At 42.0% G+C, this 15,096-nt stretch overlaps 2 protein-coding genes across 2 annotated transcripts; both read left to right on the forward strand.

Annotated features, from left to right (window-relative positions):
* The first annotated feature begins 3,983 nt into the window (after window positions 1–3,983).
* On the forward strand, window positions 3,984–6,474 carry LOC121569259 (60S ribosomal protein L21). The gene is made up of 6 exons (XM_041880067.1): window positions 3,984–4,087; window positions 4,826–4,904; window positions 5,101–5,162; window positions 5,288–5,400; window positions 5,880–6,030; window positions 6,350–6,474. The coding sequence occupies exons 2-6, from the start codon at window positions 4,838–4,840 to the stop codon at window positions 6,437–6,439; spliced, it is 483 nt and encodes a 160-aa protein (XP_041736001.1). The 5' UTR covers window positions 3,984–4,087; window positions 4,826–4,837; the 3' UTR covers window positions 6,440–6,474.
* A 5,032-nt stretch (window positions 6,475–11,506) lies between these two features.
* Window positions 11,507–14,677, forward strand: LOC121569258 (transcription factor IIIA). Its single transcript, XM_041880065.2, has 9 exons — window positions 11,507–11,836; window positions 12,050–12,144; window positions 12,458–12,554; window positions 13,273–13,361; window positions 13,439–13,512; window positions 13,607–13,690; window positions 13,845–14,080; window positions 14,207–14,260; window positions 14,346–14,677. The coding sequence occupies exons 1-9, from the start codon at window positions 11,723–11,725 to the stop codon at window positions 14,472–14,474; spliced, it is 972 nt and encodes a 323-aa protein (XP_041735999.1). The 5' UTR covers window positions 11,507–11,722; the 3' UTR covers window positions 14,475–14,677.
* The last annotated feature ends 419 nt before the right edge of the window (window positions 14,678–15,096 follow it).

Consider the following 15,096-nt stretch of genomic DNA (forward strand, 5'->3'; position numbering starts at 1 on the left):
CTTTCATAGTTTTTATGTCCTTTTTCCGCATTGTAACAACTCTTTTATATTCCTTTATTGTGAATTATTTAATTATTATTATTATTTTAAACTAATTAATTTGTAAACCAAAAAATACTTTAAGCTATGTTGCTTATCATTCCCTCCTATTTTTTATTTTAAATGTTTTATTTCTACCAAATTATTGATTAGTGGCAATCTTACCACATCCGATAAAGAAAAGTAAAGGAAACTAGTCAACTTCAGAGCAATCAAAAAAGAAAGACCTGTAATCCAGCAACACTACAGCACCCACAAACCAATTGCTTAATAAGCACCCAATCACCTTAATTTTACAGAATAATCTCAGGGCTGGATTTCCAACACAACTCTAATCAAAACAACCCATGCACAAAAAAACTTAAATGTGCAATTCTCAATTACATCAATTGATCAGTCTGTTGACAAGTCCCTGCTAAATGGTCACAACATGAAATATTTTATGCATACACAATGTGTCTATAATATCCTGTAAGGGAAAGTAAGTTTGTGGATAGAACAGTACTGGCCTTAATTGGACTGGATCCGGGACAGCCCACGCTGTCGCGTGACGCACTGGTCAGCACCTCCTCTCTCTCTGTCTCCTCCCTTTCGTCTCTCACACCACAGGAGAACAAAAGAAACAGACAAGAATTTAGTATTTTATGTACTCACTGGGTTATTTCAACCATACAATACCCTTTTAGACATACCTATGTTCACATTCGCGCTAAGAAATAAGCAAACAGCTTAACTCAGGAATATTATAAATAGCGCAATAACATTTTATTTTATTTATTTATTTTCATTTTTAATCCGTCAACATAGCTCTCATTTATAAATTCAATGAATCTCAAATCAAATAGGTTCATAGTTACGCAACAGCCACTTAACAAACAGAATACTTTATTTATGTGTACTCAAATCTCCCCCTTTCTTTTTTCAGCTATAAGTCTGCGTGTCACAGCAGCTCAGTGCAGGCAGGGGAGTGGCATATTTGTTCTGTTTAACTACAAAATCCTAGAACTCCACACATGCGCAGTTCATTTATTAGTGCGACTTCAGGGTGAGAGGAGCGCTCCTGCAAGTAACTTTTCTCTAAGTCAAACAGCAGACAGACCAGCTGTCCCTCCGTTCTTTCCAACAAACCACATTTACCACACAGACAACAGTAACACTTAACAAAACGCACAAACCAACACAAAACATAGAACACAAATCCTACTTCGAAGTTTCTTAACTTTACTTTAGTCTATTTTCTCTCTCCTCTTTCTTCACCCATTCTACTCCAATCTGCAGATGTATAGTTATTGTCTTATCCATTACAAATCCTCTCTATACAATCATAACGTCCTCCCGGGGGCTCATAGATTTTAACAAATTTGAAAATGTTCTCTCAAATGGAGACTCATAAGGTTTTAACCGTAATTAACAGATTTCCTTACAAAAAACTAAAACCCCTGTTCTCAACCACAACATATATATGTATATATATCTAACATAACATCTTATCATAGCATGAGTCGAGCATATAACTCTCTGCACAATCCACACAGCTCAAACACAGCAGAGACATCTTTATTTGCGCACACACACACTCTCTTTCTCTCACACACACATGAAAACTATTCAATCAACAAGAATGCATCCATTCATACAATTCCAAAAGCATGCTTCCGTCGCTCCTTTTCCTTTATATTCCTTCCTAAATTTATGCTACCTTGAGTTGCAGATATTCAATGAGAGGCTACTTCGGACATATTCCTCGTCAACTATATACCGAGAGGTAACATACAATTGAATGTGTATTCTACAAACTCACAGTCCCTTGGAACTGACCCTAAAATTCACCTAGTGACTTCCCAGGATTTGTGGCCCATCTAATGATCGCCTCATTTGAGGGCTTCCGTAGATCAGCTACGTCCTAATTAGTATAAATTTTTCCTTAGTTCCTTGTCCCTTATTTCTTCATTCTATTCCTTTTTCCCTTAATTTTATTCAAGCCAAACTTCCCTGGGCCCAGTGTTATCAATTCCTTTTTTTCCTTTGATCCTGTATTATATACCTACTCCCCCCTGTTTGCGTTGTTTCCAACGCAAACAAATTTAGAAATTTAGAACGGAATCTCATCACACAGCAATAACAGCACACAGGTTGTTCACGGTGCGTCCCCCCAACGCACACACAGTCACACGAACTGACCAGCGCCCAAAGTTGTGAGAAAGCTCACCCTTATCTGCCGGACTCTGGAGCGAGAGTCAGCTCGGAGCCCATGATGGAACGCTGAAACAGACGCAACACGTCCCAAAATCCTCGTCTCCAATTTCTGTGGTGGCCGAACAATGCTGCTGAGATGCTGTGTTGACAAGGAATCCGCTGACACTGTACTTGATTATAATGGTTTATTATATCAAAGATTTCAGCATCAATTTACAGACTTCTGCAGAATCTGGAGAGCAACAAACCCAATCTCAAATATGATCACTCTCCCCGTCCCTTTGTTCAAACATGGTATATATCCTATGTAACATAAGATGGCGTGTTTTGAATAGACCAATCCCTGGCCTCCACATATCTCGATGTCCACTGTTTTAGGGGGCCCCTATAGTAATACTTTCCAGATGTTTCAGCAAAGCAAAGTAGAGTTCATTTAACCAACAATATGAAAACCTCAGCCAAAGCTATAAATGTTCAGATACTACACATGCTCTTCAACCGAACGCTGCTTGCACCCGCCCACCCGACTAGAATCACTACTCTCGGCGGGTCTGACCTAGAGTATGTGGACAACTACAAATACCTAGGTAACTGGTTAGACTGTAAACTCTCCTTCCACACTCACATTAAGCATCTCCAATCAAAAGTTAGATCTAGAATCGGCTTCCTATTTCGCAACAAAGCCTCCTTCACTCATGCTGCCAAACATGCCCTCGTAAAACTGACTATCCTACCGATCCTTGACTTCGGCGATGTCATTTACAAAATAGCCTCCAACACTCTACTCAGCAAATTGGATGTAGTCTATCACAGTGCCATCCGTTTTGTCACCAAAGCCCCATATACTACCCACCATTGTGACCTGTACGCTCTTGTTGGCTGGCCCTCACTACATATTCGTCGTCAAACCCACTGGCTCCAGGTCATCTATAAATCACTGCTAGGCAAATCCCCGTTTTATCTTAGCTCACTGGTCACCATAGCAACACCCACCCGTAGTCTGCGCTCCAGCAGGTATATCTCACTGGTCATCCCCAAAGCCAACACCTCCGTTGCCCGCCATTCCTTCCAGTTCTCTGCTGCCAATGACTGGAACGAACTGCAAAAATCTCTGAAGCTGGAGACTCTTATCTCCCTCACTAACTTTAAGCGTCAGTTGTCAGAGCAGTTTACCGATCACTGCACCTGTACACAGCCATTCTGAAATTAGCCCACCCAACTACCTCATCCCCATATTGTTATTTATTTTGCTCATTTGCACCCCAGTATCTCTATTTGCACATCATCTTTTGCACATCTATCATTCCAGTGTTAATACGAAATTGTAACTATTTTGCACTATGGCCTATTTATTGCCTTACCTCCATAACTTACTACATTCACACACACTGTATATATATTTTCTGTTGTATTTTTGACTTTATGTTTTGTTTACCCCATATGTAACTCTGTGTTGTTGTTTTTATCGCACTGCTTTGCTTTATCTTGGCCAGGTCGCAGTTGTAAATGAGAACTTGTTCTCAACTGGCTTACCTGATAAAGGTTATATACATAAATAAATATAAATAATCCACTTCATCATCCGCTTCCGCCATCTTTTCGCCGGCATTAAACCCATTTTTCACGTTCCTGATCTGAAATCATTTTACCCAACCCCTATGTGAGTTTAGTCATTAAGGTATAAAATCAAAACTGACATTAGATCAGCACAAAGGGGACAAATTCGTTGTACCTTTTTTTTATTTTCGTGCAGGCAATATGAAGGCACTCTTGAATTCTGTTTTAGAAGGACGAGTTTCGGGTCCTTCGATCTTTCTTTCCACCGTACCCGCCATCTTGCGAACTACCGGGGGTAAGATGTGCTCCGTTTTTAAAGACCGTAAAAGCATAAAATATAGTTTTAAATGCATGTAAATACATTGATATGTGTGTTAAAGCATACTCTACATTTGAGGCCAGAAATAATCCGTGAAATAACGTCTGTGTGGCATATATTGACATGATTAGTGAATGGGGTAGCAGCGTGGCTTCACATGTGGGCCTAGCCACTGCAGCGTTCGCAATAATAGCCGGTTTCTTAGGAATTTACAATGTTGGCATAACCAGATAGCAAATATGGCATGTCCTGTAAAATAACATAACTGTCACGTTGAAGTAAAGTTAATTTGTCAATCTGGGGAAATGAAGCGCTATCGGTATTGGACAGAGTTTGCGAGCTAATTAGCTTTAACTAGCTCTGTTGTAAATCTTGTGTTTTGACTGACGTGCCATGTTTTAAATGCCCCCTTTATAATTGTTAATTAGTATAGTAGCTACCGATGTGTTCTTTACAGTCAAGTTAACTTTGTCAACAGATTGTAATTGTCAGGCGAACGTTAGTCAGACCAGGGTATTGTAAGCTAGCTAGCTAAATGTAATATACAGGGTTTAATTACGTTTTTGTATGTGACAGTAATGCATCCATTGACTTGACTAAATCCGAGTCTACATCATTCTCAGCCACCCTTGTAACCATACATTTTACAGCCACTGTAATGAAGAATGTATACTTTGCCATTGGGTTTCACTAACGTGAATGTCCATGTTCCAGTAATCAGGCATCATGACTAACACAAGAGGCAAGAGGAGGGGGACGAGATACATGTTCAGCCGGGCCTTCCGCAAGCATGGTGAGTTCATATCAGAAAGACTGAAGATATACTGAAATGCCTTAAGTTGCTTTGAGTTATTTAAAAGAAAGCACTCAAGGTTAGGGGTGTTGCTGGCATGAATCCACACTTGAGAAGCCTTCATTAGCTACTCTTAAGGCCATCTTAGAATTGAGTTTTGGTTGGTTGTGAATAGTATATGTACTTTGTTTCTCAGGCCCCATTCCCCTGTCCACATACATGCGTATCTACAGGAAGGGAGATATTGTTGACATCAAGGTAGGTGTTCCACTTTTTCTAGGTGTTTACTGGTAGTGACTGCACTTTCACTGAATTGGTTATATTTTGCTCTTTCGACTTCCCCCAAAACAGAATTCTTAAGATTGTGAATGTCTCTCCTCCAGGGTACAGGTACCATCCAGAAAGGAATGCCTCACAAGTGCTACCATGGCAAGACTGGCAGAGTCTACAACGTAACCCAACATGCTGTCGGCATCATTGTCAACAAGCAGGTCAAGTAAGTACAAAGCAATCTGTGGAGGGGTATGGCAAATTGTCACTATCCATTTCCTTTCCAGCTTGGCCATGTAATGCTCGTTCATAAATTAAAAGGATGTAATTTCAATATCTTTAAAGGAAGGTTGATGTTGCAGAAGTCTGTCGCATCTCAGAACCCCATCTTCACTTTGCCACAAGGGCTGTCCTATGTCCTAAGTGGTCATTCACGTGGGGGACAGTATTTGTCCTTCAGCAACTGGCAAGCACCTACTGTACGTTTTTAACTAGGGTTGTTGAAGGAGACACTTAAAAAAAGCCATTCTGAGTTGAAGTTCATTGCGTAACATGAGTATTTCGATATTCATTGGAAGTGTAATGTTTTCTGTTAAGTCAGGAGGTCAATTACGTTGCATACATCTCTTATGTAAGTGACCAGTAGCCTTTTGTATGTCTCTGATTTAATTCAGAGCTGAAAGCCATGTCCCCTTCTCTCTGTAGGGGTAAGATCCTGGCCAAGAGGATCAACGTGCGTATTGAGCATGTGAAGCACTCTAAGAGCAGGGACAGCTTCCTGCAGCGTGTCAAGGAGAATGAGAAGAGGAAGGTGGAGGCCAAGCAGAAGGGCACCTGGGTCGAACTGAAACGCCAGGTATGGAGAGCACGTTTACCTGGGCCGTTATCAGAAGTGTTTTAATGCTATATTAAGCGGCCTGTACACCCTCCAGGACCAGGCTTGTTGGTCACTATTCCACGTAATTAAACAGTCCAGATTTAAGATATAAAATGGACACCAACGCTGATCTAGTGGAATGTTGCGTCAATCCAGTTCTGTTGCTTGGTTGATGCATTCTGTAATGTTAATTCAGCCATGTCATTATTTCTGATACATAGTCCTTTGAATTGTTTGTATTTGAAGTAGTGGCATCTCATCTGTGCATTTGTCGTTTCCTCTTCATCTCCCCCTGCAGCCCACTGCTCCCCGTGACGCCCGCTTCGTCAGCACCAAGGGCAACCAACCCCAGCTGCTGGAGCCCATCCCATATGAGTTCATGGCATAACTGTGCTGACCAAAATACAAAATGTTTATACACAACCATTTGTCTCGACCTGAGTCTCTTATGGATGCACGATACCACGGCTTAGTCACTATTACTGCATGTCCAAGACTGGGGGAGAGAGTGAGAATATGAGTGAAGATCGAGTGGTACAGTTTAATGTAGGGTCTAACCAGGAAGACTGACGTTGCTGCTGTCGTTCAGTAATGGTTCTCCTCCAGTGATCACTCAAAGTGAATTGAAATTAAATGCTATTTCTATTTCACCGGCGAGCTGAGAATGACAAGCACAGTAGTCTCAAAGTACATACAGCTTGAACTCAAAGACCCACTAAGAATACTAAACTTGAGTTAGCCCTTCTTAAAAATGTGGCGTGTGCAATCAATTGCTTGCCCAAAATAAAGCAGACAATCTGGGGGTATATTGAGTAGAATGGCTTGAACATATTGTGAATATGTCTGTGTACAGGGCAGACATGATTTGTGCCAAATTATCAATGTACATGCAACATTTTAAACTTTGCACCCTGTTGAATGTACCCCTGGTATGTCTGTTGGAGTGCCAGTCAGTCCAGCAGAGGGCAATGTGCACCAGGATAAGTGCCATGTTATGTATGCCTATGAGCTGCAGTAGGCCACTTCTGTTTTCAATGTGAGAAATTACATTCCCGTGACTGATTGAATATCCAGGTTCCTGAGAATACATTTCCAGAGAAAGCAACGCACTAAACAGTGATTGTGTCCTTGGTGACCCCATTCTCCGAAGGTGTCTCGGGGAGAGGGATATGCAAAAAAATAAAATAATAATCCAGATCACATGCGTATTACACACTTGTAGATGAGTGAAATAGGACAAATATAAGCACCCTCCATATTATTATGAGTAGAGGACACTGATTTGGCCGTTTGTACTCAAAGGACATTTGGTGCTCAATCACAGCATTGGCTGAGAGTAAATAGTATACATTGCATGCATTGTTCTTCATTTAAGTGTTCCATCTTTCTGGTTACGCGACCATGCAGTCATGCCTGTTATGTGTGTTTGTCTGTGTACTCTGGGGTTGGTGTGTGTGTGGGCAGTAGGGACCACCTCTGTCGTATCTTGACATGTGCTGTTTAATCAGTGGAGGCTGACTGGATATCTGACAAATACTGTATGTTATCTCAGTACTTTACCCAATATTTACTCCAATTAGGACCAGTTTCCTGAGATAGTAGCAGCAGCTGGAAGGGGTAGATAGAAAGAGAAAACAAACTTTCTCTCTCTCTCGAGTGTTTCCATTTTTTTCAGGTATGATGAAGCATATCATGAATGTTGAGATATGACAATTTATCATTTTGTTTTTTGAAATGTCCACTACCGAAGACATTTCTTGATAAGCTCTTATTTAATACGATACAATTATTACACAGCCCTGACAACTCACTTAACTAGTCCTGAGTTATTCACTTACTAGACACAATTTGAATATCAAACTCACAAAAATGATAATAATTACACATGCTTCTTTTCAAATGTCCATAAAATGTGCTAATTTTGACAGCAGACATTTTTTTAAGAACCAGGAAAATAAAGTGGTAATGTCACATCCTCACATGTGATATTATTGAAAAGCCCAGAATGTCCTTCCAAAGGGACACAGTGGCATGTATGGCCTCAGAGATACGGACCAAGAACTGATGTCTACAAGAGAGAACAAAAATGAATTGCTGGGTCTCAGGAGGCTATATAACCCTCCATAAGACCGTAACCCTCTGTTATCTCTGGCTGTCTCCCTAAGGGTAGAAGATACAGACACCTGCCTTATCAAACTGGTGTAATAAGTCTCCAACAAGCTGAATTAACACATGAACCCAAAATCAATGTGATCAATCAGCAAAGCACATCCAAATCCCTGTTTATTGATCAGTATAGACTACATTGGGGCCTGGGTGTTGTTCAGATAACATTCTATGGTGTTGGGCACCTACTGTTTCACCTATCTTTCTTTTCTCATAGTGATATCAGTCCTGCCAGGTAGAATATACAAGGATATGACAAATAGTGTGAGAGAAATAAGGACATTTACAGAAACTGTGTGTGGGATTGTATTACTATCCATGTGGGTACCGGAAATCTGCCAAAATCCCAACAAGGATACTAAAACAAGGAAAATTCTCCCTTGTGGGGACATTTCCCAGGTCCCCATGAGTACAAAGGATATTTTAGGTTCAAGGGTTAGGTTTAGGGTTACAGAAAATAGGATTTTTAATGGAAATACATGTTAGGTCCCAACAAGGATAGTCAAATATATAATGTGTGTGTGAATTTGCTGTCACAGACAGAACAGGCCTTCATCTGGAGTGCTGACTCATGGGAGTTACTGATTGAAGGAGGAAAAAGTAAACAGTCTGAGGGACAGTGAGTGAGGAGAGAGAGAGAGGAGGGGGAGCGTGGAACGGGACTTGTGGGTAAAAGCAGTGGATTACTATGTGCTCCTTAATCACACGCGTTTGACACACAGATTGAGGCTGTCGAGGCTGTCAACTCAGCCAGTAGCCCAAAGCAGCCGTATCGACCCTGTGTGTCACACATTAACCACAAACACACACCGCTGGTGGAGGGTGGAGAGCAGAAGCTATATGAGATGATATAACGACGGACATCTTACTGTCTCTCTCTTCCTATCACAATATTCCCATGATTTCATGTTGTTCTCTCAACCCTGCTCGTTTCACCTCTCTCTCTCTCTCTCTCTCTCTCTCTCTCTCTGTTCTCTTTCTTGTCTCTGGCCTGATTAGAGGGGTGTATTTGTGTCAGTAATGTGAGGGAGGAGTGTGTTTGTTTATGTGTGTGTGTTTTGGGGGGTTGACAATGGAGCTAGGAAATCCCAGGCCAAACACAGAACACACTGTATCTCTCTAGGTGATAGTGGACAGATAGGGTCTTTCTCCCCCCTATACTTGTCAGGAGTAGTTATCAGTGGAGACCATGGTCATCCACAGATACAGAGCCAGGGTTATCGATCCCGTCCCCTGTCAGTGGAGGGATTGGGACTGTGCGGGAAAGGCTGATAACGGTGGCAGCTGACCCAGGCCGGGTGACCTGAAGCGTGGGAGGGAGCAGAGGTAACACCCTGGGGTTCTCAATAGGCCTCATTCAGAGAAGCCATTCTAAGGTTTCATACCAGATCATGGCACATGCATGGTAGTTGGTCTCTAGTCGTTAGGTAATGTACAGACCATATTGGATTGAAGATTTTCTGATTTCTGATTTGGGTCAAGCTTTCCTGAATTCAGAAATAGGCTACCTAAATTCACAATTAAAGTATCCTTGGGGAAACATATTATACTGTTAATCCAATCAAGTCTAAATAAAGAGCAGTGTCATAGAATTGGGAGTGGTTTGAACTGTCTACAGGATTGGATGAGTCAGGTTTGAAGAGGATCACATTGGGACAGAGCAAGAGAATGAAGACTGGGTTGTGACTGTAAATCACACCTATCATAGAACAATATGGAGGAGGTTGATAAGACCACGATTAGGGCTGTAAATTTCACGTGTGTGTGAAGACTGGAGACAGAGAGTCGCTCAGCCCAGACTGCAAACGCACACACACACACCACAGACAGAAGATAGCAATGCACAGTGTCAGGAGCCTGGATGACAGTTTTAAAGCCTACAATCAATCAGAGAAAGGCAAGCTCAAAGACCTGAATCGCAACAACTGCTGTTCAGTAAAAATGATCAATGACTAGTCTAGTCTACTGAATTCACCAATAACAGATAGGACTAATCTAGGTCTAGGAAATCAGAGCCAGAAACACAATCACATCCATTTGCAAGAGTGGCTATTTTGCTTCAATCTCAAGCAGTAGCCTATTTCATAGTAGGCCATGAATGTAAGTTTAAAGCTGCAATATGTAACTTTTTGGACGACCCAACCAAATTCACATAGAAATGTGTGTTATAGATCTGTCATTCTCATTGACAGCAAGTCTAAGAAGCGGTAGATCTGTTCTATGTGCGCTATTTCTATGATCCCGTGCTTAAATTTCGTTTTTGTTTCTTTTACTTTCGGTTTTGTACACCAGCTTCAAACAGTTGAAAATACAATATTGTGGGTTCTGGAAAATATATTTCACAGCGGTTTAGAAAGTACAATGGCTCTCTACACTATACTTGCTTGTTTTGTTACATAAACTGAAATTAAGCGAACGATTAGAATTTTAGCAACCAGGAAACGGCAGAGAGATTTCTGCATAGTGCATCGTTAATTAACCCATAGAGATAGATAGAGGACTCTAGTGCCCAAACGCCTGTTGTGGCATGGGCAGTGCCATTGGACTTCCACCATTTTTAAGTAGTCAACTGGGTGGGACTTCTAATGGGTTAAGGAAGTATCACATAATTCCATCCAGGTCATCGGGATCAGCCAATTAATTATATTTGTGAGCAAACATTCCATAACTGCAGGTGGCAGTAAATTGCCAACCTTGGCTTTATACCTGTTCAAACAATACATTTCAGGTGGCAGTGTGCAGCCTTTCAGTTTGTTTACCAACTCATAGAAGTAGTAGAAGAAGAAAAAGTACTACTTCAAAATGGAGATGGCCTTAATGTTTCTGCCCTTGCTCTCACATACACCATAATGGGAGAGATACAATGTTTCTGCCCTTGCTCTCTCATACACCATAATGGGAGAGATACAATATTTCTGCCCTTGCTCTCACATACACCATAATGGGAGAGATACAATGTTTCTGCCCTTGCTCTCACATACACCATAATGGGAGAGATACAATGTTTCTGCCCTTGCTCTCACATACACCATAATGGGAGAGATACAATGTTGTGTCCTCTAACTATCTCTATGATTTAACCAGGTCAAATAATCAGTCTACACTTTACAGTACCTTGCTATAGGCTGGTTTAAAGTCAGGTGTGTGTCGACGCAATTCACTGTTCCAACCTCTTCCAATCAGGAACGAACTAAGTGCAAATGTAGGGTGATGGCTGAATAAAATCACGAAGCAGGTGTCCAATATTAATTTATAAATCATCAATATTTCACCAAAATAATGAAAGTACTTAGACCTGAAATTAATTTAGGCTATTACTGAGCCAGACTTTGCTTTCCATTTTGTTCACTTTCCATTGCGTGGATTGAAACACCCCTGTATTATCCAACAGTGGTATCGTCCATTAAAATATATAGTCCTCAGGTGTGTCAACCCATGTAGGCCGGTAAACGACCTGCCTGCTCGGTTTTGCATTATCAAAACGCCGGCATTGCTACAATTAAAGATGGGGGAAAGGATACAAGTACAAAAAAGCTTTATTTGTTCTTTTGTCAACTGCAATGCCACCTTTAATAAATCATGGAAGTTAGATGCCCATCTTTGCAAACACACAGGTTTGGTGAGTATCTATCCTTCCCAGCTGGCCTCTTTCAACAGATGGTCCAAAACAGGTCTTGAATTTTGAATTTCTGTTAGATCAGATAAATGAGCAGCCTACTGAGTTTCATTTGACTACTACATCAACGTGAATGAATGTCTGCGGGCAGAAACACATGGGGATTTTAGTATTTGTTACAGAGGGATCCATGATGGTGATGTTTCTCTTCGACAGAAACCCTTCTCGTGTGAGAACTGTGACAAGAGCTTCTGTACCCGCTACCAGCTCACCAGACATGGGCTGAGCCACAGTGGAGAGAAGCCATACACGTGAGTATGAAACTTCACAATCCTAAAGGGCAATGGTTCACGGTCACTGACCGGTTGTGTATGAGCCTGGATGACTGATGTTTCTGCCTTCAACAATGTTTCATTGTTGCCTTTCCAAATGATTTGGCCAGACAGTCAGTTGGCTAAAGCAAAGAGACTGGCACCAAAGGTAGGGTTTAGTTGTAAATGGGTTTTGAACCAAATGTTACTGAATGAACTTAAGTAGTAGCCTAACCATTGTGCTGAGTCATGCAATGCATCAATCCTTTAACCTTCCCTCTGGTCTCCCATCTGTTCCTGTGTGTATCTGCAGGTGTCTGGCTGCAGGATGCTCCGAGGCCTTCGTCACACATGCCAGCATGAAGAACCACATGGCTCGTGTTCACCAGCACCAGGAGAAGCACTATAAGGTTGGCTAAGCCGAAATAAGAGTGATACCGTGTGGTTTAGTCTGAAACAAAGCACTGAAAAAATCGTTGACATTTTCCTTACAAGACAGAATGTTTAATAAATTGCATTTGACTTTACTCTACCGCTGCTTGAAATTTGAGACAAAATATCCACAGGAAAGTGTTTACGTGTCTCTTTAGTGCACCAGTATTGAAGTTGACATTTCTATAGACTTGCCCATGTGCAAAGCTATGTAAACACCTGTTAGTATGCGTGCATGTACTTCTGTCTTGTGCACGTGCCTTCGGTCATGGGCCAACCTCTTGATTGCAACAGGTAGACCTGCTTCTTGACTGTTTAATATTTTCCTGTGGATTGTCTGTCTAAAATTTCAACCAGCTGGATGACCAACACCACAGACAATATGCAGAGTAAGTTAAAATAATTGTATTCCACATTCGTGACAGACAAGGGCCGTTTAGTTTTAATGTGCATGGCGTTGCCTACACGGTTGACGGCATTGTCACGTTTCATGACTAAACCCTGAGGCTCACCTTCATCTCCCGATTGCCTTACATTTCACTGATCTCAAACAGTTGCTGGGATATCTTGAATGCCTCGAGACTTCCACTCAACCAGTTTTGTGGGTGAGGAAGTGATGTCGGACTACGACGAAAGTCCTGCTCATTATCATTTATCAGATGTTTGTGAGATGCTGTGATTTGTGTTCCGTTTTAGTGTGACCACGTGGACTGTGGGATGGAGTTCAAGAAGAAAAACAAACTCAATATACACAAGATTATACACACACAACTGCTGCCCTTTCAGTGAGTATGACACACTGGCCTCTACAAGAGAATGTAGGCTCTACCACATTGGGCTGAACTCTGACCCTTTCCCACAGGTGCAACTTTGAGGGCTGTAAGAGAGAATTTGCTGCTCCCGGACAACTAAAGCGCCATGAGAAGGTGCACAAAGGTGAGCCCTGGACCTGCCACACCCATCTCCTAGTCTTCTCAGAGGTCCTGTAGATGTAAGCTTGTTTTATCTAGCCATATCTTTTCACTCCCAGGTTACCCCTGTGCTGTGGAGGGCTGTCCATTCCAGGGGAAGACTTGGTCAGAATATCAGAAGCACAGGAAGGCTGTGCACAGAGGTATGTAGGCCCTCAAACAACGAACACACCACCCTCTTAACTGTGCTCCAACTCTCATCCCTTTGCATTGTCTTGTGAACTCTCACATGGTCCTAAATGATTTATATTGACTTAAAACTGATCCAATTGTAAAGTCTTCACTGGTTGTGTTCAGTCAAGCTGCAGTGCGATAGCTGCAGTAGGATGTTCCTGGAGGCATGGTTCTTGAAGCAGCATCAGCTGCGGGTTCACTCCGGTGCGCCCAAGAGGGTGTTCCAGTGCTCCGAAGCTGGGTGTGGGAAGACTTTCACCACACACTTCAACCTGGAGAACCATGTCGTGTCAGACCACGAGGGCAAGAAGCCCTTCTCCTGTACCCACGCAGGCTGTGGCAAGAGCTTCGCTATGCAGGTGAGCTCATGGGACATGACTCGAGTTACAATATGGTATCCTATCACTTCTAAAATAGTTTTGCATAACTCAATCTGGCTCTTTCAGTGGAATATTTGGTGTAAAATGATGTTTTATATTCCTTAGGAGAGTTTGAGACGACACCGAGTGGGTCATGACCCAGAGAAGAAAAAGCTGCAGGTACACGACCGGTATTGTTTGGTATATGGGGGATGAACAGCATCCCTTCATGTAATGTTATAAATACTGCTATTTTCCTTTGCAGAAGGTACGCCCTAAAAAGAGCAAGCCGTCGCGTCAGAAGACTGAGTTGGCGACAGCATCCACACAGGCTGAGACCAGCAGACTGGCTGACAAACTCCATAACACCAGCTTGGGCAACTCTACGCCATAACACTGCTTGGGCTACGCCACACTAACACTCCTGCTCTGACCTGGACTGGTCCATCGGAACCATGGGGGTGTTCTGAAACCTGTGGAACAGGAACCTATTCTTTGCTCCGTGTCAAGTATTTTTGTTCAGTTAGTTTTCAGGAGCAAAATCTTTCAGTTATGTATCAAACACTTATCAAATAAATCCTCACTACTGCATCTCTGGATTCTTGTCAATGGTGGTTTAATGCACTATGAAAGGACTTGTCATTTGCTAGAAATGTTGAGCAATGAGATCTGATCAAAGGACACTGTGCAAATGGCGTGAGTCTCACAAATGACGTGTTCACTTTCATAGCATGTTATGAAGTCTGGTCCTTCATCCTGGGAAGTGTGAGGACTGGGCCCAAAATCTATCTTCTCCAGCAGCGGTTCTTTTACAGTCAAGTGAATTTGGTAAACAAATTAAATGGCTTATTTGCTACGTGTGGCTTATTTAAGACTAGAAGTTTCATGATTAGGTTACGAGTGTACTGATAAGTAGGACACGCGACATCCCAGCAACTTTGAGGAAAACACTTTCTATCGACGTTGTGGCTTTTCACTTGTCTCTGCCCTCAGTGGCTAGAATGGTCCCATCTGAT

This window comes from Coregonus clupeaformis, chromosome 7 (genome assembly GCF_020615455.1).
Source record: "Coregonus clupeaformis isolate EN_2021a chromosome 7, ASM2061545v1, whole genome shotgun sequence".
Classification (NCBI taxonomy): domain Eukaryota; kingdom Metazoa; phylum Chordata; class Actinopteri; order Salmoniformes; family Salmonidae; genus Coregonus; species Coregonus clupeaformis.

What these genes read in the sequence shown, in the direction of transcription:
- LOC121569259 (XM_041880067.1), top strand. Translation starts at nt 4,838, where the DNA reads ATGACTAACACAAGAGGCAAGAGGAGGGGGACGAGATACATGTTCAGC. An exon ending in GAGATATTGTTGACATCAAG is followed by an intron (nt 5,163 to 5,287) that starts GTAGGTGTTCCA and finishes TCTCTCCTCCAG; the next exon opens with GGTACAGGTACCATCCAGAA. An exon ending in GGGTCGAACTGAAACGCCAG is followed by an intron (nt 6,031 to 6,349) that starts GTATGGAGAGCA and finishes CTCCCCCTGCAG; the next exon opens with CCCACTGCTCCCCGTGACGC.
- LOC121569258 (XM_041880065.2), top strand. Translation starts at nt 11,723, where the DNA reads ATGGGGGAAAGGATACAAGTACAAAAAAGCTTTATTTGTTCTTTTGTC. An exon ending in TTTGCAAACACACAGGTTTG is followed by an intron (nt 11,837 to 12,049) that starts GTGAGTATCTAT and finishes TCTCTTCGACAG; the next exon opens with AAACCCTTCTCGTGTGAGAA. An exon ending in CAGAGAAGAAAAAGCTGCAG is followed by an intron (nt 14,261 to 14,345) that starts GTACACGACCGG and finishes TTTCCTTTGCAG; the next exon opens with AAGGTACGCCCTAAAAAGAG.